Source organism: Monopterus albus, unplaced genomic scaffold, assembly GCF_001952655.1.
Source record: "Monopterus albus unplaced genomic scaffold, M_albus_1.0 scaffold380.1, whole genome shotgun sequence".
Taxonomy (NCBI): Eukaryota; Metazoa; Chordata; class Actinopteri; order Synbranchiformes; family Synbranchidae; genus Monopterus; species Monopterus albus.
Window position 1 is genome coordinate 152378 of NW_018128260.1, and position 24446 is coordinate 176823.

At 40.7% G+C, this 24446-nt stretch overlaps 1 protein-coding gene across 1 annotated transcript; it reads right to left on the minus strand.

Annotated features, from left to right (window-relative positions):
* Positions 1–8185: 8185 nt before the first annotated feature.
* Positions 8186–14095, minus strand: ackr3a (atypical chemokine receptor 3a). The gene is made up of 2 exons (XM_020585846.1): positions 13882–14095; positions 8186–11167 (listed from the first exon to the last, which is right to left on the minus strand). The coding sequence occupies exon 2, from the start codon at positions 11096–11098 to the stop codon at positions 9965–9967; it is 1134 nt and encodes a 377-aa protein (XP_020441502.1). The 5' UTR covers positions 11099–11167; positions 13882–14095; the 3' UTR covers positions 8186–9964.
* Between the last annotated feature and the right edge of the window lie 10351 nt (positions 14096–24446).

Genomic DNA, 24446 nt, shown 5'->3' on the forward strand with positions numbered 1-24446 from the left:
GGGTGGTATAATCACGAGCCAGCCTGTGAATTCAGGCGGCAGGCCAACGTTCTGCACCAGAGGTGGGACGAGATGTTGCTCTGTGTCAACTGTGATGTAAATTTTGTGTGGGTAGTATACAAGCCAAAACAACAAAGACAGAAGAGATAACTGTGGATGTAGCCTTGTTGGCTCTTCAAGCATTTTTTTTTCACTTCATGCAAAATTGGTTAGCGTGGTTCTCGCTATGTGAGTAATAATTGCAATCAAGGCATTTGTGCTTTGACCTGTAAGTTAGAGAGAAGATGAGAACAGCTTGAGGCAGAGAGGCAGGCCGACTTGACATGTCAGTGATAGTGTCGCTCACATACAGTATGACGCCATAAAAATGTAACACTTTGTCCAGGACTGCTGGCTCATCCTTTGTACACAGAGTGCAGCTTCCCTTTGTTTTGCCTCTGGTACTACCTCCCAAGATGGACCAGACGTGGAACAAAAATGGCCTGTCATTGCTTTGCACCTTACACACAGAAAACGAGATGGAATAAAGCCGCACCACTCCTGTCTCAAAAAGGCAGTGTTTAAGGGACTTTTGTCTACATTCCTTATTTACCTCCTGCCAGGGACATTGTTGCATTTACATACACTTCATTCCAGTCCACCAAATAGTTGTTGTGATATTTCAGTCTGAGCCAAAGTTTTGGACCAAATGACAGGCCTTGCATCCCATAGGGTAAGGTGAGTTGTCTTACTTTGTACCTGCATGTTTTAGTGTGAGATTTCTTTTGAAATCAAATCTTTATTTGGATGTTTGCATTTCATAGAAAGCACACTGTAGGATAGTCATGCCTCACGTCTGTGACAAGCAAATCAAAAGAAAGTGCAAAAAAAGAATTATGTTATTCAGTAATTTCTCTTCCTTTCATTTTTTTTCACTCCTCCCCCCTTTTTGTTGTTCAATTTTATTAAGGGAGTTTCCAGTCAAATTATAAAATCAGACACAAAAGACGAGCATTCTATTTCTTATTCCCTCCATCTTGCCTGTCATCATTCTTTTTAACCTTCAAACCCTAAATTATGCTTCTTTGATCTTTCCTCTTACAATGTTAACTTGAACAAATGATCAAAACCATAAGTTTTTATTCAATGAGATGAAATATCACAAAAGAAGAAATTCTGCCAACATTCCATTGTTTCTCCATATGTTCATGATAAATGCATGTTTATCCTGCATATCAGCTGCTAATGTCAAGGATTTTCTCTTATCTTTTGGCTCAAAGTGAACTTGAATTTGTTGATAGACTGCATCAGTTCAAGATCATTACTGTAGAGTGAACTTACATAATGAAAGTACTGTTAAGGGCTCAGCCTGATTTATCATGTCTCTACCTTCTACCACATTTCTGATAAATAGCCTTCTATAGTGATACTAGGTGAGGCATATGCTATGTTATCTATTTTAATGTTTCTCCTACAGCTTTCTGTTTCAAAATCTTTGTTTTGGAACAATGAAATAGCTTCATCTGTGACAACAATGGTGTCCTGAAGCAAATAAAAGTAGTAACTGATACATAACAGTGACTCAAAAGCACTGCAAGGGTGAAAAGTGAACAGGAGAGGGCAAACCCTGAGTTCAGCTTCTGGATATCTATTCATAAATAAAAGCCAAAAAGGGAATACAATACTTCACATGTTTTCATTTGGTCAATTGTGAGTGAATGCTGAGATTTGGTGTCACGCACACAGACATTAGGCGTGTCGGCTCTCAGCTTCCCCACCCTAAACCACCCACAGCCCCACCCGGAAACTACAACTTCCTCCCCCATTCATCTCACTGTGATTTTGTTTTATTTCTCAGGAGCTGTTTTCCAAACTCATTTGTCAAGCTACACAAAAGTTTATTGAGCCCAGTGGAATTGAGCTTAGCAAAACAACGGCGAAAGAAACTCTATTTTTTATAAACAGACGGATTAAAGAAACAGCAATCAGTTAGGTTTTGTGGTTATTGTGTCACCGCCAACTGCAGTAAGCCGTAGCCACAGTGAGATACACATTTTTCAGTTTCAGAATCAAAGTTGGGCTTTATTAGAGACTGTCAAACGTAGTTCTTCTTGTATGAAAGGATCTATGGCATGCACCGCTGATTGCTTCAGCTAGAAGGAACTTGCCACCAGCACAAATGGAGGAAGGCTTGACTGACTTCCAGAGAAGAAGTTTCACTCCTGCTGGGGGGAGGGGGGACATTACAAGGTGATGAGTACCTCTTGTTTCAGCCAAGACACTTCGAGCTGGTTGTTGAAAGACAGAGACATTCATTTTCACCTCTAGGGTGTGAATTGTGAGTGTGTCACTGATGGTGAGAAACACTCCCTGTAAACTGATGCCACGCAGCGTCTCTCTGTCCTGCTATCCAGAGAAGAAGAAAAGGGAAAAGGAGAGAGGGGAAAAGGCAGACATGTTTCTCTTTTCTTTCTGGTGAAAGATAGATGTAAACCCTGACACATCATCAGCGACAATAATTGTAAAACTAACCCTCTGTTTATACAATGGAGTGTCTGTGATGGGTGAAGATGGAGTAAAGGAGAGTCATGGAGGCGGGGAGGAACGTGGAGAGACACCACGTCCTGCCCCGTTTTTACTTGATTTCTCCGACGATGTGTAAAATCTTAGTCAATGCACCTTTAATTGAAAAGACAAATGAATAGTATGTACAGTAACTGTAGCTGTGGGAGAGATGAGTGTTTTTGTGTGACCCAAAAAACTGTCACTGGCTTCAGCTAAGCATTATAAAAGAAAAGTGTATACTCACATGACTTTTTAATGGAATCAGCCAAAATACAATTACAATTTTGTCTCTTTTTTTTGTTTCCCCCTATGATTTATGTGGGAGAAGGTTGATGGGGAAACATTGCTTTACAAGGAGTGTATGTTTAAAATGTCAGTTCTTCTAATGACATTTAATATTTCCTGGGCAAAACTCAAATGCATGTAAGTTGAATTATATCTTTGGCAACACACAGAACACTTTGTGTTGTTTTATTCTCTGTGGTGACTGAGCAGGCAATGGCATGTATTCAGGTGGTATATTCATGTTGGGTTTCAAATGTTAGAATACAGGAAAACAGAATTACTATTGTGTGCACTGTATTTCATTCTGAAGGAAAAAGCTTGTGGGTCTAATTCAGGATATTTCCACATTTTTACCTCAGTTACAGAATGTTATTCCCCAGTGTTTAGAATTAATGGCACAAATAGCTTTGTTCATGAAAAGATTAACATTTTGGAGGCATGCCATATTCTGACAGAGCCTATTTTATGGAAAGTCATAAATTTGGCATGCCTTGCAAAGTAGACAGAACGAGGAGGCAACTGCAAGTTTATAAAGCATAGTAAACTGGGTTCTGGAGCAGTGATGTCATGTTGATTTAACTGGGACGCCCTGCTTTTGTCTGAATAAACAGGCTTGTTTTTCCAGTAGAATACCAGCGTCTGACCCCAGACAGGAACCAAAGGAAGACATTTGTCTGCTCAAACATCATCACAGACAAAACATCGCACACAGAGTGGCACATACAGCAAATTCTAACTTGGATTTTAGCTGTAAGCACAGTCTGTTGGTGTAAAAATGTGCCAACACTTTCGTTTCATTCCCCCTTAGGAGCCAAAATGAGATATCGTTACCTGCAGTCAGACTCAAAGTGTTGCATGTGAGGCATTCATTATCCATCTAGAAAAGGGGGTGATTTGATGGAGTCACACACTATGATAAATATAATACATAACCAAACTAAGATTTTTGAGCTCAGGATATTATATCTCCTCGGGTGTAGCATAAGTTGTTTGTGTTGTGTTGTGATGTTATTTCTTATAATCCATTCTCATTAGCTACACACCAGAAATATAAAACTCTCAATATGAAAAGATAATAAGTGATTAGTTAAATAAACAACAGTCAAATAAAAGCAATATGATTCTTTCACATGAAGTTATGATCACCTTCCCTCTGACTCCAGACACATTACTGTGTGCACAGACATGCATAAAATAACACAAGCAAATGGTTTGTGTGGATTTATGTGTCTCCATGAGCCATAAAGCAGCTGCCTTCTCCTCTCCAACATGTGCCTGAAGTTTCATCATCGGCTCTGACAAGAGCGTGTCGCTAAGTTGACTGAGGGCTGGGTGAACTAAAAGTTGTACATCAGACTGAGCTCTTAAAGCTGACGGATGCTGGATGAATTAGATGTCTAAACACTGAATCTGTACCTTGAGCGCAGAGTGTGGTACAGTATAAATCAGCCCTTCACCAGGATATCAAGTTTCCACAGTCATGTATGTCCTGCCTACTGTATTCAGTTACATTTCTGGATCTGGAAAACATTAGCATTTTCACACTAACAGTAGGCCATGGGATGGTTTATGAGGGGCTGGCCATTATTAGGCATGTAGTGAGTGGTATAGGCAATGGGAGATAATACCACTGACCATTATTCAGAGCATATATGTGAAGTTTATGTCTGTGCCTAATCTGTTTGGATCATAAATAAGATTTAAGAGGTGCAGTTCACAGTGCAGACTGATATTTCAGCTGAGTGCTCTGACTGTCCCATGCTGTACAGATTGTAAATCCCCTTGAGGCTAATTTGTGATTTGTGATATTTCACTTGACTATCTGGGCTTTTAGCAACTAGAGAACTAGTCTGCTCTTTCTTTAGCCCCTACATTTTTATACTTTTTAAGACAAGATATTCTTGTTGTCTTTATGGAATCACTATTTAATATCAATATTCTTTTGTTATGTATAGAAATAATCTGTAATGTGGAAAGGGTTGTAGTTGACTGAGAGAATTACCTCAACTCAACAGTGGCCTTAGCTGTAGAAAAGCGCTGAGCATCTTGCAGTTCATTGTTTTGGTGTTATGACCCACAGCTTTACTGTTTGGTTTGGTTGCAGTGCTCCTATCAACCTGATTTGCTCTAAAAGCCCACTGTGCACTACCTGCCCAGCACCAAACAGCAGACATACGAGGGACTAGTTGGATCACATATGTAGCTGTTAAAGCCAGATAGTTCCCTCTGAATCTGGTAGAGACCAGAACAGAGTTATAAGGAGAGTAAATATTGGACTTACATTCACCAGGTGGTCAGAAACATAACTCTGAATAAATAAATTGGCAACTGTTTGCTAGTATGTTTGCCATATGTTTTCATGCAGACAGCTTTAGTTTTATTTGGCCCAGATTTCAGGCAGCCAGCTCGGAAAATTATGCCTCCACGCCCAGTACAATAGACAAGAAAACGATTGATTCACTTACAGTATATTGGGATGGAGGCCAAAACTCTGAGACAGATATCTTGAAACATGCACAAAAATTAGATGTTTGAGACAATGTGAACTTTTAAAATTTGTTTGACCTTTTAAAATTACACCCAGTCACCGCACTGTTTCTACTTATCTGAAACAGAATTATTTTGGGTGCACAGGCCAGCTGCTATCTTATCTCATATTTTACTGTATCGTCATTAGTTCTGAATGCAGCAAAATTAATTTCTTCTTTGGTTAGACATTGATTTTTGTTGATATATTCAAGTGCACACAAATAATCTGCCCTCAGCTTAATGTTATCGGAGCTGCACCTAGAAGGTTAAACAAACTGTGACTTTGTAAATTAATGTGTATCATTGATGCTGTTTGATCCAAATTCAGGGCAGATGGTCTTATAACTTTTGACTGAACATCTGTCTAGCATCTGGACACAGCACTTGTTCTCCTCTTCAGGCGGGATTGGAGTCCTGGAGCGCTAAAACTAAGCCTGTCCTTTGACTTCTTTATATTCACACCAAAACCTCCCTTGGAGTGCTGTTTTCCCTGTCGCTTGCATTAATAATTTACAATCTTTTCTTTGCCGTAAGTCCTCATTGGGAATTCCTGCAGACCGAGCAAAGCAAGCACAGACTTGAATGTAAACTGAACTTATTCTAAATGCTTGGAAATGGGCCAGTAATAATGGAAGTTACTTTTACACTACAACAACAACGGCCTTTAGTGTCTATGTGAATATATCCTACTGTGCAACATGAGTTTGCTCAGTACATTTGCAATGTGTCCTCCTCCAGAGAATATTTTTAAAATCCATTTGATCTAAATTATTTTCCTGCTCTGACCCTCCTCCCTGTCTATACCTCCTCAGCATAAGGTGTAGACTTTGTCGTGCTCTAGAGCAACACTCTGTTAATAGATTTCAGGTCTTGTCTATTACCGACTGGATGCTCATTAAATCAAGCTGTAGCACATATACCCCATTAAAAACGTATCGTAATTCATGTACAAACCAGCCTTAAAGAAGAGCCATGACTGAGCTGGACATCAGGGGATCTCATTATCCAGGTTTTCCAGTATTGAAGCACTTTTTTTTTAAATTTCACAATGCTTGTTGAAAATCATTCGTTGCTATTGAGAAAACAAATTGACAGTACTCTGTGTGTCCCAGCCACTGTGTGTGTATGTGTGTGTGTACCTGTATGGCTTTATATTGTGTTGACCTGTCTGATTCTGTAACATGGGGCTGAGAATACTTTGGCCAGTCCTCACTTTCTCCCAGGCCTTTAAAGGGGTGTTTGGTTTTAGAGTGAAGGTTAGAATTAGGTTTAGGTTTTGGTTATGGTTAGAGCTAGGGTTAGATTAAGGGTACTGTACAACCATGTGCATGTGTGTGCATTTTGGTACATGCCCTTACATACCAGCTAGGTAGATCAATATAATTTTTTCTCTGTGCATCCAACACAGAGAATGTTTTTAATCTGGAGCATTAAAAAAATTAAAGCTACTGTATATTAAAGTTGGATTAGAAACTGGGCAAAGCAAACAATTGCCTCAAACACCACAGACTCTTGGGAGCCCTGAAGTCCCCAGGTTCATTATGTGGATTTCTTGATTATAATGACGCAAGCGTTTGCATGCTATGCCAAGTTAGGGAACACGGGGAGCTTAGCAGGGAGCCATGGCTTCGGACCACAGATTATTTGAGCCCTCACTTGCACACTGCATCTTATTTACTGATAACAGTAGTTCACTAATCCATCAGCAGGCCATAACATCAGGAAGATATTGACTGGGCTTTGGTCAGGTCTTAGGACTTGTGGTGGGAAAATAATTCACGCAGGATCAAGGCAATGTCACAGGGAAGAAGGAAGCAGGGAGGATGTCATTAGCAGTGACTTGTTTGACCATTGGAAATTCTTGCACAGCTTCCTCATCAAACCTACATATAACCTACGACCGCAGCAGTAGTTCAGCAGAGTGTTGAGCCAGCCCTCACTTCACAACGCAAATATTCAATACATCCTCTCAGTAAGATTGTACTGTCTGAAGGACAATACTAAAAAAGGAGCCTTAGACAGTGGAAATCTACAGTATAGGCAGCAAATGAAAAAATAATAAAAAAGAGGAAGGAGGTGCATGTTGACTGCTTAATTCTTGACACATGACAGTGTCTGTAACTGAGGTAAAAATGTGGAAATATCCTGTAAAATGTTATCTGTGTCCTCAGGATAGGAGGGAACAGTGGAAGGAACTGCATCATCAGTCCTCTCCTCAGGCAAGAACAAGAGTTGACTTTGGCATGGCAAACTCTGAAAGCAACCCTGTCATTTAGAAATCACTTTCAAACTGTTTCCTAATAAAAAGACAGAGTGATGTAGTCCTTGGCTGCCAAAACGGTCTTCCTGACTGAGCTCAGTAGGGAGGGGATAGAGGTTGCGTGTGAGTGGATGACAATGACATACTGGAAGGTTGTCACATAACCTGACGATAACTGTGGCAGGGTGTTGTCTCTATCGTTGGAGAGTAGGTCGAGGCCTGGGGTTAAAGGAGTAAAACAGCCACTGCCATCCCCATGTGACAATTCTCACAATTATAAATGCCACAGGCAGCAATGCTACGCATGCACCCATATATCCCTCTATGTAGTTAAGGACCTTACTGGTAGTAATGTCGTATGTTTGCTGTGTAACAGTAATTGAAAAGGTGTCATTTTCTGTGGCGTATCCCACAAAATTCGTGACGGTTTTGTTTGCTGTGCATAAATTAAATGCCACAATGTCTCAGTTAAAACCCTAAATTTTAGGAGTCCTGAGGCAGGACATTAAGTTATGAGATAACTTTGACAAGAACCAAAGAATTCACTGACACAACCATTTTTCTCTGTATTTAATATATAACAAAACACATGTTACACATTACAACACCAGAAGAATGCCTCTGTTCTTATGGACACATGCTTGTGTCTCCAGACTTTTGTAATCTTTTCAGTGTAAAAGCATCCATGTGTAACCAATCAGGAGACAGTGTGTGCTCTGTGTCAGCATATCTAAAGGATATGTTGTTTCCTACAATATAAAGCAAGTAAACTGTATAAGTCGGTGTTTACATCACCTAAAATGCCATCACTTGGTGTCAAGTTGTGGCACACACAAACAAACTCTAAAGTAATGCAGCGATGTTTGTATTATTTGGTCTCTAACAAACACTTGGTTGCTGCACAGCACAGCTGCTGCTTACATGAGAGGAGTAAGGCTTTGTGTTATTTGGTCGTAAAGGTTTTTACTGTCTGTGGCCTGTGTGCTGAAGCAGTGGGATTACATTTACACTAACATGTGTATCCGTTGTACTATTCACATTGATGCAGAGCAAAGAGATGAAATGTTAGGGAATATTGTGCACTAAAAGAGAACTGACAAGATTATAATTATCAGTGTGGATGGTGTATAATAAGTCACTGTAAGTACAAAACCTCAGCTTTTTTCAAAGACCAGTTTGACATTTTGTTGCATTTTTCTTGCAGAGAGTTAGATGAGAAGGTTGATGCCATGCTCATGTTTCTATGCTAAATAGGAGGCTAAAGCCAGCATGTGATTAGCTTGGCTCAGCACACAGACTAAAAACAGGCAGAAACAGCTAACACAGCTCTGCCTGAAGGTAAAGAGCAACAGAACAGCACATCATATTCCATAAAACCACAAATGTTCACTTTTACAATTTGGTTTTTATATCAATTAAACACACATGATATACTGTAAGATGACATTATAGGTGTTGTTAGGGGGAATCTTTTCCTTGGACTCTTTATGCTAGGCTAATGTAATGTGCTGCTGACTACAGCTGCATAATTACAGCAGTTATGGACATTAGAATAATAAGTCTTCTCATTTACCACAATAACAAAGTGTATTTCTCAAAAAATCTATTTCTTTAGCTATGATGCACAGAAGACATGTTAAATAAATAATATACAAACCTCAGTTGCATGAAACAATTCAAAATGGATTTGTGTTATTTTTCTGAAGCATTCAGATGATGGGACATGAAGTCATGAGTAGGAATGACAGCAGGACTACAACACTGAGCAAGCTAGTGGCTCGACTAAGATGATGAGGCAGCGTTGTATGACGGGGAGCACTAAGCAGACAGTGCTTGAAGACTTTCCTTCGCAATGTGAAAGAGGCAAAACAGTTTTAAAAAACGGTATATAAATACAACTTGATACAAAAGGATTAAGAATATTTCTCTGCTGATACTAGCAGTCAATGCCCAACAGATTATGGACACACACACACACACACACACACACACACACACACACACAATCCTACATACAGATAAAAGGCAATGATTGTATACATTTATACTCACTGTTTAGGCTTTACAAATGAATGACAATAGTCATATGATTTCAGTACAAGCTATTATAATACTTTCTAAGTGCTTTTAATCAGTCCATCAAAAGTAATACTAAGCCATCTTGAAGCTTTCCTACATGACTCAAGTCTATTTTTGTAACAAAAAAGATGCTAATTTGCCTTTTTCTCTTTTCCTTGTTATCTAATGTCAACATAAAGCAGATTCTGAAAAGAACAGTTGTATTGCATTATAGTCATTTGGATTTAGAAATGGTGTTCAAGAAATGCTCATTGGATTTTGGAAGTTTCAGAATTGTGGTGGATTGTCTACAGCTACAGCAGAGTACTCAGCCTCAGACATGTTGGGAGCTTCAATGAGGCGTGCCAAGCCCGTCCTCGTGGAGTATTTAAAGATGAAGGCCTTCATGAGGTCATAGCGGTAGTTTCTGTTGATGAAGTTGTAGAGGATGGGGTTGAAACAGCAGTGGAGCAAAGACAAGCATTGAGTGAGGTGTAAGGCCACGTAGATCACATTCTCCAGGCCACAGGTCAGAGGCACCAGGCCCAGCTGTGACAGGGCATCAGCCAGGAGGACGCCGTGGTAGGGCCCCCAGCAGCCCAAAAACACCACAATATAAGCCAGAATCACCCTGCGGCTCACACAACGCTCCTGCTCTACTGATGAAGACGATGAAGAAGAAGAGCGGGCGAAAGCTCTGGCTAGCAGGGCATAAAACACTGCAATGACAGGGAAGGGAAGAACAAAGCCCAGCAGAATGAAGCTCAGCTGCACTCCAACCATCCACTCCCTGGGGTTTTCTTCTGGGTACACAGGTCTGCACAGCATGAAGTCCCCATGTGTTGCCTTCACAGTACGCAGGAAGTAGGTGTCTGGCACAGAGGCCACCAGAGCCAGAAGCCACACCCCTACACATGCACCACGGCGAATCAGCTTCCTGCGTGCACCTCCCTCGTTGTCTCCATGCTGCATCGCACTTAGGTAGCGGTCCACGCTCATACAGGCCAGAAAGAAGATGCTGCTGAAGAGGTTGACAGAGAACAGCAGGTGTGTAAGTTTGCACGCCACCTCACCGAAGGGCCAGTGGCCATGCTGAGCCAGCGAGCTCACCCACACGGGCAGAGTGGCACACACACACAGATCTGCAACTGCCAGATGGGCGATGTACATGTGTGTCTCATGGCGAGGGGTGGAGTCTCTTTGTGCGCGGATGTTGACCCAGAGGACAAGAGTGTTAGCAGCCAGGCCGACGATGAAGATGAACGTGTAGAGGACGCACATGGAGTAGAGCAGAGCACTGCGGTTGAACGCTGTAGCACACACATCTACAGCCACGGTCGATATGTTACTAAAGGTTTCTGAGAAGTTCAGGTCTCCAAACGACTCCCACAGGTCCTCAAGCTCACTGGTGCTCAAACTCATTTTTCAGCGCTCACCGAGGACCACAGACCACTGGGAGGTAAAACACACCACGTCTGACTGCAACAAATCCTGTAAAAATAAGACATTAACTTGTCATTTCTTCCAACATACATTTATCTGAAAAACATCTAAACAGGCTGCCAGTTTTTTTCATGTACCTCACGGTATCATATTTAAGAATACATAAAGCATTGGTTTTTTTTTTTTTTTACCTACATGGACTCAAACTGTAGGCGCTAATAAAAAGGCACTTGTGGTCTGCCACCAGATCCTGAAGAATCTTAATGTGGTTAACTTGTTAAAACACCTCTTTCAAGAGTTAATGGCTCTCTGTTGTGCTGTCACTGACTCAGGAGTTCTCTATGATTGATGTGTGGTCGCGGGGGGGCAGTATAATAAATGTTTACATTAGCTCCACTGGCACAGAGTGCAGATTAGACATAAGGAAGTGGGATCACTAAAGCCAAACAGGGTGTATTTCCGAAGCGTTCCGGGCATTCCAAGATAAAGCGTTGGTCAGGGTGGGAAACCTGATGCCACTTTAAAGAATGTTTTCCCTTAACATGCTTGTTATAATTAAACAAAATTCCATGGTCCTCTTCTTCTCCTGAGACAAGCAAGGAGAGGGTGAGAGAGGAGCTGTCACCACCCAAACGATCAAAGAAACGGCTGCTCATAGCTTCAGTTACGTCATTTTACGCCATCTGAATTCAATAATATAGGACCATATGCACACACTTTCAATTACAGGGTACATAATGCACTCAGAGTAAGATGACCAAAGCAGTATCACAGAGGTAGAGCTGTTTGACATGCCAGTAACCTTTTGAGCCCAGGGTTACTTAGGTGTCCAGCCAGAGCCGGATCTGACTTATCTTCACGGTTTTTTGCTGTGATGTCTCTCTCGGCTCCCCTAACTGGCAGCCTGCCACTGTGTGACAGATCAGAGGTGAAAGGTGATGGATCAAAACCAGAACACAAGTGGCTTAACCCCGCCGCTGCCCCTGACTGACTTGTACGCTCACAGAGTGAACTGTGAGCAGAGATCGGCGGGGGAGGCTTGACGCCCACAGAATGGTGCGACTCCAATTAAAACGAGGGTCACCGTCCACTGGGCAACACGGCACGTCGTAAAGCAGTGAAATGTGACCGCGACAGACATCTGTCTGTGTAGGAGACTTGTGCACAGGATAGCTGGCACAGACTCACAGAGGATGATGAAAAAGAAATTCAAAGTAAAAATAAGTAAATACATGGACACCTGGATCACATTAGGATGTGCAGCTGTCTAATCTGCCTCTGGTATATGGAATCAGCTCCACTTTTCTTTTGTCTTTTTACTGCTTTATATTTCTACCCTACCACAATGTACTTTTTAATCCACAACATTAATTCAACAGCTACTCTGTGGTTACTGGTTACTTTACATATGCAGTTTATATACAATCAAAACATATGATCAGCTTGTAAAATATTATTAACATGTGGATGTATGCGTTTTTGTAATGTTTCAAAATTTACATGATTTTGTCATCAATGTGATGAAGTAACTTCATTGTACTCAGGTATTTAATGAACTAGTTTAGCCAAATGTTAATAGCTATATATAAAAATTGTGTATACTATAGAAGAAGTCCTTACTGTCCATTCCAAACATGGGCCAATGAGGAATTTTATTTTGGCTTCATTTATCTGATAAATACCTCTGTACCTTCATAGTTTTGAATGCTGGGTTCTCATTCTTATATTTGGAATTGCAGCCTCTAGGTAGTAATGAATCCAAATACTCTCTCCACCACTGCCTGTGATAAATCTGTTTAAAGGGATGTCAGATACCTCACTTTTAATTTAGCATTCAATTATTCTGACACCTCAGGGAGCACCTTTCATTCAAACAAAGGGATTTTCTATGCTCAGATGATTCCTCACAATTCTCTGTCTAATGCCCTTATATTATATGGAAAATACCTGTAGGTGCCAGGTAGTCCCACAGGTTTCAAGCTAATTAACCTTTTAACACCCACACCATCAGATAAAACAGAGACTACACGTAGTCCATATCTCTTATTTTCTCCTCTTTTCAGCATCCAGTTTCAAATGAGTTGAAAACCTTTTGTTTCCCAATCCACAATAAAAGACATGAAAGACATTTTCGTGTGCTAACTAACGTCTGCTGACAAGAATAGTGCAGGTGCAGTGAGTCTGTCAGAGGTTTCGCCTGTCAGTCTCCGGCTTTAGTTTGGGTTAACACATTTGGACAGGACATCATGTTTCCGCGTAGATTATCAGTAAAAAAGCGTTGGCTTGTGCGTCATTACGCACCAAAGAGACACAGACGATCCCGGGCTGCAGCTGACAACAAACATACAATGTCATTGTTGTTATTGTCGATTTGTATCAGGCTGGAAACAAATGTTTCTTATCAGGTGTCAGTTTACAGGGGCCCGACTCTGTGTTGTAATGGGGAAGCAAATAAACAGCGCCGGGACACGCTGGGAATGTGGAGAGATACAAAAAAGTCACTATAATGTTACTGAAACATTCCTTCAACGTTCTATTTTTGTTGGTGTGCTATATTGAGCAAGGCTATATGATTCCATGACGGTTTGGTATATTTAATAACATAGCCTAAAAACGCTGTTATATTGTAACCCGTACACTAAAGTATCTTTCATATAGCAAGTAAGACGTAAAAATTGCAGCATCTCCGCGATGTTCGGTGTTTTTAGAAATCCCAGAAAATCCACTTTTCATGATCATGTGTGCTTATTTTATCGGCTTACCTGTTTTAAGTGCTCTTCCCTCTGTAATGTCCTTTCTGCTTTGACGAACAGACTTGTTTTCGTTTAGTTTTACTGACTTCACATCCACCGCAGGAAACCGAAATCGCCCTGCCACCTTTGATTAATCTGAGCACGTTCCTTGTCCTGCACTTGCTGATACGCACAAGAGCTACGCCTCCAGGGCTGGTCCTAAACAGCAGTACGTGTTGACTTGGCATCCCTTCACCCGTTTAATAAATAGCAAGTACCCAAGCTGGTTTTAGCCAAACAGGAAGGACGAAAAAATAAAACAACCCACTGAGTCATCGGCTTCCCATAGCTACACCATAACGCCACATTTCATGGCAACATTTCTGCACATTAAAATATGTTGTATGTCACTTCATGCACATCTACACGCCTATAGCATGTGCAATAAAATTGCTACCATCTAACAAAAATGCAATATGCAAACATATAAACCTTTTATAAATGATACCCTTTCTGTCTAGGCACACATGTTCAATAACAGTAATTTTAAATGCTTTGACTGCTTTACAGTACATGAAACAATACCTAGATCACACCTAATAAAAACACTGAATGCAACATTTAACTATATTACCTCATGTGAGTTGTTATATGGCGTATATTATCTTATTTTCCCTATAATGCAGCCTATGTATAACTTAATATTCTATATTATTATTATCATGACAAAATAGAAAATAACTATTAGTAAAAATAATTAATACACACAAACTATAGCTACAGTACCTGTAGATGCTGCACACATACTCTATATCATTTTTATGATATATAGTTATTGCTAATATTGGCTAATAATACATAAATAATAATGTATAATTAAGATATTATTCAATTTAAGTGTATAGTGCCATGCCCAAGTTTTTATATGACATTATTATTGTAATATATATACATATAACATTTTTTAACAATATTCAGTTTGTCATTGCAACATTATATATTATATTATAATTATTGTTTTCATTGCCTATTATACAAAGCACAGTAGAAAAAAGAGGGTTATAATTGTGTAAGAAAAAATGTGAAATAGCACTTTATAATATGCAACTGTATATTTTATATACACTTTCAGAAAGATTTTTAAGTGTTATCATCACCATGAGTATTTGACTACTGTAAAATAGCACCAGTCTTTAAAAAGCACCATATAGGGTGTGACACAATAAACGTGACTAACCACATTTCCTCATAGTACAGTACAAGGGCACCTCCTTATGCTCCCTGTGGTGCACCACCCCAGTTACCTAAATATGAAACCACAGCTGCAGACGCTCAGTTAACCACTTCAACGGTCTTCTGCTTCCACCCAAAGCCAACAAACAGGTTAAACCCAACATCACATTCCACAGCGGTCAACTGAAAACACCCTCTGATAAACGAACAGCACCAAAAACTATGTTCATGATCAGATTCATATTTTAATCTGATGCCATTTTCTGTTATTTAGAATCAGTTTGAGCAGGCTGGCCAACTCAAGGTGCAAACAAGGTTATTGTTTCATTATTAATGCAGTGTTTGTCCTGAATCTGTGAGAAACTGATCAGCAGCAGGTGCCTCGTTTCATTGTTGTTTGAGCTTTATTCAGTCTCATTTCAGCCACATCCTTTGGAAGTGGCACAAAGCCATGTGGAAGGCTCATGTGTTTACTGAGAGCTGCTGAAAATTCACCTGCAAATTTGGTGGCCTCGCAGCTGCACCCGCCATGGCAATTAACCTCAAGTCCAGTACAAAAACAGGATCACACAGAGAGGCAGAACCTGTGGAATTTCTTTGAAGAATGCACTGATAAATGTTGTTTGACTTCTCATATCATGATAATATACTTTGAGTAGATTCAGGTGAAAGCAATCGCTTGGATCTTTAGTGACTGAAATACTGACTAAACCAGTGGGTCCAGCATGTTTGCTCAGGAAGGTGATTTCACCGACTGGTACGGGTCATCCTACTGAAGATTATTATGACTGTGCGCCCTGTATTCATTGATGAAATACAGCCAGCAGGCTCCCCTGACCTCATTAAAGAGCATAGTGAAGTTGGTTTCAATGAGGCTTTAAAGAGTGCTCCCACTATGCACGTAAACCTATTGTCCTCCATATCAAGAGCATCAGGGGGATTTGTAAGCCTTTCTGATAAGCATCCGTAGCACAGCAGACGGCTGCCAAACTCTGTTCTACAGTCCTCATTCACAGAGAGGCCAGAGTGGGACCAACGTGTGTGGGTGGCCATCCAGCTTTTATATGCCTTTTGTCAGGAAAATGTTCCTATGAAAAAACTGAGATCAGAGTTTCTCAATTTTTCAATGTCATTTTGGAGCAACAAACATAAAAATCAGCTACAGATAGCATTGAATAAGAAAAATAATGTGAATATTATATCATGTTAGAAGGTTGCTTGAAGTTTTCATTCTCATTCAAGCTGGATGCTGAAAAGAGGAGAAACACTTTTACACTTTGCCTAAAATAGTTTACTTATCACAGTTATTTTAATATATCTTATGTATTTTATTTACTTAAAGCTCTTGTGCTTTGTATTGTTGTAAGATGGATTAATATGGCTGTTAAATATAACAAACCCAAACAATTATCACCTGACCCCACAGCTGGCCTCAGCTCGCCAGAGGTTGTCAGCGTCACGGAACTCATTGCTTTGGGTTTCTGGCAATGTAGCGTTTGGATTCACTCTCACTTGCAAGCAGCTGTTTTCAGTGTAAAAGGCTGAAAGGAACAAACCTGAAAGACAAAGTCAGCAACTAGCCGGTGAACATAGCATTTAGCTTCTACAATGCCAGACATCTCTTTGAAGCTAGTGGAGACCAAAAGCGAACAGAGAGAATGTTTCACTTATGTTCATCAAGGGTCAGAAATGCAGCTCAGAAGGGATGTAGCTCTGTATCTGCTGGAGGCGTCCTGCAAATAGGCAACAAGTCCACTCTAGCAACTTCAAAGATCATTGTTCATTTCACAGTTGTCAGTATTGTTTCTGCTGTCCCCAGATAGAAGAGAAGCCACGGTCATGCACATATACTGCTCATGCTAAGGTTTTATTGATATAAGGTGTCCTCCATTGTACAGATTATAAATGATTGTGATTTTAGGTTGATTAACTAAAGTCAGCTTTATATGAGCCTTGACACAAAGTGTTTCAGGATTGTAGACTAGTTCTTTGTGAATTCATGCTCAGAACTGTCATGGAAAAAAACTTTGCTCAGAGACTTATTTTTTGGAAAGAGCATCAGGCTATGCTCAGCTACCCTCACAGTATTTTAGACAAGGTCAAGTTCCTCACATGCATTCTCACAAACAAGATAAACAGAATCATCAAGAGATAAGAAGATGAAAAAAAGTAGGCGACTGCCAGAGAAAAACAGGGTAGCAATGACGTAAATGAGAGGGGTGTGTGTGAAAGTGGGAGAGAAGATTTGAGAATAACAAAGGAACGAGGGCAGAGAGTTATTCCTGAGGACTACTGTTTCTATTGTAGTCTAGTCCTGTGTCACGGTGGAGAGTCTAAAGATCACAGTCTATTCAGAGGGTCTCTGTCAAACCCAGTCCTTCCTCCCTTATTCATTTCTCCACACCCTCACATTTCTCCTTACTCTCTGCAACTTCACTTATCTTTCACTTCATTACTTTCATTTATGTTTTTTCAGGAGAAAGCTATGTGTGAGTAAAACTGAAACCAGTGTACATGGTGCTTGTGAAAGAGTATGAGAGCAAGAATGAGAGCAACAGGCCTTTAAAAGTTCAACAAGAACAAAAGCTTGGCAGCCATTTGATAATTGGACATTGTCTTGGGTTTTTCAGCCAGTTTTGTGTCACTGCTGATATTGTTAATGCTCGTGATGCGCTGATCTGTCACTGAGGAATTTGTTTATGCAGGTGCAATTTTGGCAGAAAGAGCGCGTCTGTTGTGAAATGAAGCAGTCAAGGCATTCCTCACATCAACCCATGAAATGTGAATGAAACCTGAGAACTGTTCAGATGGCAAACATGAAGAAAACAGAAGATACTAAGAGGCTTTGTGTTAAACAGATATATTAAACCTGCATTTGGGCCACTTGGGGGCAGTGAAAAGAAACTGCATTGGTGTATTATTGGCTTTTAGGTTGATATGGCAAACACTTGATAAAATAGGACACATCCAGCAGACATGGAACAACATCTGGAGTTGTCTGTGGAGAATGCAAGCCCAGAATTTACTCTCCTCTTAGTTATTTACTCCACAGCATCTCCTGAGGGAAACATCCAACTCTTCAGTTGTTAAATGCTCCACTGTACTCTGTCATTTGGTGCTGAGCAGGTAGCATCTTTGTAGATCTTTTGATGAAAACAGCTGCCGGCAGCAGCTGGAAATGACAGAGGTGAGTGAACCAAAACAAAAGTTGTGCCAATAACTAAAGCTGAACTGCTTCAATGCCCTATAGTACAGAGCAGAGGAAAACTGGAGGGTTTTTCCCTGGGGGTTTGTCACATATGAACAACATTTTTCCACATATACAAAGTCATGTTAAACTTTATTCATATTGCCTGTTATTAAGCCAAGAGTAAAATTAACTCTGTCCTATGAGACACAGAAGTTAGAGTACCAGCCTTACATAGCCTTTCAGATATTTTGAGACTTAGAACCCTTGTGTATTCACATAAGGGCCTTCTAGTCAATGTGTCGACATCAGAGGAGTAACCTGAATGGGTGGAAACCTTTTTTGGGGTGACTGTGGTTCAATGGGTAGAGCGGTTGTCTCCCAACCGGAGGGTTGGAGGTTTGAAACACAGTGCCTCTAGTCCACATGTTGAAGTGTCCTTAGGCAAGACACTTTGTCCCCAATGGTTAGAACCATTGATGTGAGTTGGTGCCGCAGATGGCTGCCTCAGATCTGTACCGGAAACAAATTCCTTGTGTGTGTAACATACTTGGCCAAATAAAGGTGATTATCCTAAACTGTTTAGAGGAGAATTAACTCTGGGTTTTCTGGGAAGCTGGCACCATGCACTCGGCCAAGTGGGACCATGTCTCTCTTCACAGGAGGCTGAGTAACAAGATGGCCGCTGCTTCTAGAAGATGCCATTCTATATACACAATAAAAAGGTGGGGGGACAGGTTAAATATGTTTGTCAATGAGGCACAGATTAACAAAAATCAGCTGCTAATTTTGCTGAAATGAAGCTGGAGAGCATGAAACAGTGAAGTCCCTACAAAACAAAAGTCCCAAAGAGGAAATTCAAGCAGATCATGACATCCATGCCTTTAGCAGGTCATTTGGTCCTATAGTAATATATTGGTGACATTATTTGATTACATTAGAAGAAGTTAGATGAAGTTTCAGTGAGCCGATATTTACTATTCATCCCCTGGGGATCATGAATATGTGTATCAAATTTCATCGCTATTTATTCAATATTTGTCAAGATATTTCCGTAAAGAACTTAAAAGTCAACCTCGTGGTAGGACCAGATGTTCATCAGTCACCAAGATTCATCATCTGGGGACACAGAATATCTCAACAAAATTTCATGTTAAACTATCTTATGCTGTGATATGTTGTGATATTGCCATCTGATGAACAAACCAACTGACCAAAAGGCATATAGGCCTGTGCATCCACTAGCAATACATCAGCTTTAAACACTTGCATTTGCTTGTTTCTATCTTGCTTTCCTGCTCTCTCTCTCTTGCTCTCCTCTTTCTCTCTCTGACCTCATTGCCTTTGTCATTGCCTTTGTGCTTTGCTGCTGACCATTCTGTGATTCATACGGTTGACTGTCTTTAGTCTATCACCTCTGCACACAGCAGTAACTCACACAGCAGTAAGTGCAAGTTGTGCTTTCCCCAAGCCTTACAGGTTTCTGTACAACCCTATCCATTCTGCATTCTTACACACATGCATACACACTCACACCATGTTCATTAATATGAGAAGGGTCACTGGGATCATGTAGAAGATAGGTAATAGCTGAGGAAACGTCTTGCTCCAGGGGACAGTGAGTGTCCAGAGTGGCTTAGTAAATGACAGAATCTGTCCACAGACTGCATGAGAAAGTGTCCATCTTACTGCACTTCCTGGGGGCTTCAGCTCGAATCTAGTAATCCTATCCTGACAATCCTGATTAGTGCTTTACAACACACTGTCACTTCATGCTGCTGTCAAAGAGTTTAACTTTCACCCCTATTGTACTGTCATGCTAAATGAAAAATGGACCATAGGCGCTGTTGGAATGCATTATTTTGGAGAAGCCTGCAGCAACAGATTCACCGGCTACTGGCGTTACCTGTAGATTTTGCCTTGCTAGTATATGTTACTGTGCATGAAAGGCTCAGTGCTGATGCACAGTCACATGGATCGGGTTTAAGGTTTAACTTCAGTTTGAAACTTTTAAGTTACATCAGTGGTAAACACACCAATTCAACATAGGCAAAGTGACATCTCAAGTGCATACAGAAAATGTCAAGTTTGATCCTGAATCCAGGGAGAAGACCTAACACTGCCAGCTTTATTGGCTACAAACACTCTACATAACTCAAACAAGATGATGGAATAAGAAATGTAGGTAAACACGCTTCTAGAATGAAGCTTGACTCATTTTAATGGAGAAAGATCTAAATGACGTTACAGTGCAAATATCATGTCCTTTAAAAATGACCCTGTGGCACAAAATGACTGATCAAATTCACCATCGCAACATGCGATGGAAAATTACCTCAAGCCATTTCTCTCTGTCCCAGGTGGTTCCCATTCATGGTTTCCCCACTGATAAATACACAGAAGTGAACGAGGCACTGCAGGGGGATTATGACCAGGATGTGGCAGCGCAGGCAGCATCTGGAGTTGAGCCCTGTGCGCCTGGAGCTCCTAGTGAGGTGCAGTAGATCTAGCACTCTCCTACATCTAATCCTTCTTCATAGTCTCATCTATAACTCAGAAACTCCAGTTGTATCTGTTACTCGCGGACAAAAACATGAGGCCATTTGTAGTGTTTATTGTTTACACCAATGTGTGACAGTGGCATTAAGTAACATGCGTGAAACAAAGGCCAGAAAGAAGATTGAGTTAAGATAGAAACAAAAGAGGGGTCAATGTTGGAGCAAAGGATCAAACATGATTTTCACCATGCGTGTGTTTCTCCCATCGTTCTACAGGCTGCGGTGGAGATAGGAGGGATCTGCTTCTCATTACAGTATAGAGACAGATTCAGAGAGGAGCGTAATGGCTGACTGCGGTCTTAACCCCTTCATTCTGACACCCCAAATCACCAGAAGCCTTTCCTGAGCTTCCCAGCTGCACTCAACCTCTGCTTGTAAATACAAAACAGCTTTGCCTCACATCAGCCTCCGAGTACCAGGCACTCTATACATCAGGGCCTGAATGGAGGCCAATAGCCTGTTGTCCATCCATTCATCAAAACAATGATGGCAGACCTTCCTTGTAACAGTTGCAAAGTTGCAAAGTGCAGGCATGCCTGGGCCCCATCACTGCCAGCCGAGCTGAGTGAAGTGCCTGACAGGAGCGTGATTTGTGAAAGCATTAACGTATATGTGGTGAGCTGCAGTCCGATCCCCTGAGGAATCCCTCTCCAGTGAACATTCAAGTTCCTAATGAGCAAAAGATGTGTGAAAAGTCCTATTGTGGTAAAAGTTTCCTGTGTATTTTCACACTGGTGAGAGGAGATGACTAACACAAAAGAAGGATGGAGGTGAGGATGAAAAGAGCAGGGCATGAAAGACACATCCTGCAGAGGTTCATGAAAAGCGGAAGAAGGCAGCAATTGTTATAATTTTTTACCCCTGTTTCTCTGTCGTATTTGGACCTTGTAAAGAGCTCCTTGGCTCTGTTTGTGGTTAAGTTCCTCCACAGCTGCTGTACTCAACCCTTTTTATTATTTTCTAACCACCCAGCTGTTCGGGCTGTGATCACAAGCATGTAGGGCCTTGTGAGAATGATCTTTAATGCACACATACTTGCAAATTCATATATTATTGCAAGTAGTTTACACCCTGAACTTATGAGAAAACAAAATGTTGCATTTTTGAGTTACTGGTGAGAGAAGAATTATTTGATTGAACTGTAAATTGTATTTTTTTTTTTGTCTTTAAAAAGAATTGCGGGACTCTAGCTATGTGCTGCAGGAAAATCTTGATTTAAGAGGCTACTGTGATTGATGTAGTTTGGGAGGGGATGATTGTGCTCAGATGTCAGAGTGAATTCCTCCTTTCCATAATGATGGGGAACATACAATGGACACTTTGTGATACAAAAGTAAAGGGGTCATTTGGAACTTCACTTAAAGCATAAAGGGAAATGCCAGTAGTTCTTCATTACAAGCCTTTCCTACTGCCAATCTTAATACAACCACCCTGAACTGTGCCTCATTTTCCTCATATACATATATACACACATGGACCTACTCACACAAGTTCAACAAGCTGCGGTTATTGTTGAGGTAGAATTGCTTGGATTTCAATGTAGCCCCTGAAAGAGTGAGAGAATGAATCATATAAATAATTAGCCTAACTTCTCAGCCAGCCACATTTTCTCCTGCACTTCACCAATTCTTTCTGTCTTTCCCTGTCCGTTTGGATCATAGTATTTAATGGCTGGCCTGTTGTCAACTCAGTGACAGCTGGTGCAAACACAGAGAACCACTTATAGCCTAATCAAAACACCCAAAAGTCAGCAAACAATCAATAATGTCTGGTTCAGCAATATGTTCTCAATGAATTGCTCAGTCTTCATATTATTTGTATATGTTTGACATGTTCAACTTTATTAGAATACTTATTTTGCCTAGAGTTACAGTAGGTGAGAAGATCAATAGAACTCACATTTGTATAGTAAATATTACGCTATTGCTATCCGCTGGCTAATTTGGCTTTACAAGACTGGAAACAGGTAGGAAACAGCTAGCCTGGCTCTGTAAATGTAACAGAAGCACCACCAGGCCCACCAACAAACTCTGTTCACTAATTGACTGTAATGTGCTAATTGGTGAGTTTTAGAGGTGCTGGCAGACACATTTTGTAAGTAGAACAAGCTAGCATTTCTCCACTTTCCAGTCTTTATGCTAAGCTAACCCAACTTGATGCTGGTGGCAGCTTAGCGGAGTCATGAAACATGTGTGGTATTAATCTTCTCATCCAACTCTTAGCAAGAAACTGTACCGTATGCTTCATAAAAAGATGTGATATTCAGGCTTCTTCTGAGCATTTTTTAATCCAAATGTGTTTTTGAAGTTTCTGCAAAACAAGACTGGTTTTCCACAGGCTCTGTTCCATGTCGGGTGTAAGATGGTATCCACTTCCTCCCATTGAACTTCCCTGCAGCCAGGGTGGGAGAGCTGTGATGGACAATAGGGAGCAAGATGGATACCAGATCAGAGACCATGGCATAACTTTTACAGACATAACACTAAATGTCACCAATTTAACTCCAGCACTATGGCTTTCTGGGACAATGATGTATACAGTAGACAAAAGGCACTACTAAAAATGTAGGATATGGCATTATTGTGTAGATCTAGATGAAGAAAATTCCATAATGATTCACACATTTCAAGACTTCAGAGTCAAGAAATTTAAGTTTTTAAATGGAGCCAATATACTAAAATGTCTTGTCAAGAAATTTAAGTTTTAAAATGGAGCCAATATACTAAAATGTCTTGCATAGGTCAGAATTATTCAGTATCAAATTTCTGGTGCTTTTTCCACAGTAAAGAGAAGCAACTTAGAACATCTGGCTGCAGAGACAGGTGATAAACTACCTGACAACACAAACATACAGTGAGACCTTGTGGAACCCCAGTTGTGAAATATGCACACCCTCAAGTTCCTACTTGTCCCTGGCTGTAGTCTGGACATCCAAGTACAAAGCCATTTCCTTAAGTGTGCATTCACTCCCCACCTTTCTCTCTGCTACCTCCCTCTCATTTCCTCTATACCCAAACAAAAGCGACTACTCTGGTAGCGGTGCTTGGCCACTTGTGCTTCTTTGTACAGGCCAAACTTGCATGCAAGCAGACTCTTTGCCTGTCAGTACTAGGTTTCTATACAATGTAAAGAACACCAGCCTAAAGCAAACTGCACAACAGACATTAACTCACCCAAACATACAGGTCCATAAGAATTAGCACAATAGTTTTATAGCACCAGCAAAACCAAAAGAGCAGCATTCATTTCACTACCGTCCAGCTTTGATCTGGCTGCTCAGTGGGAGTGGTTTCCCTTGGAATCCCACTGTCAGAATGCTTCAGGTTTATCCATGGACCTTGAGCTGCATACCCTTCCTCCTGTCAAAGCAAGAACTACTGAGAGGCCTAGTACATCTGAAAGGATGGATTCTGGCAAAAGGAATTTTTTTTCCCCAATCACCTGAGACAGCTGTCATGTTACCTTTACATATCCTGCAATTACAGAGCAAAACTCTGTCACTTCCAACCACGTGGTGTGGCAAGGTGTTTAAGCTGCCATGGTCTAAAGTCCTCAGACAGGACTAGACCAGAGAAAGTCAAGTTCAGAAGCAGCAGATTTTTCCAGTTTGATCCAAA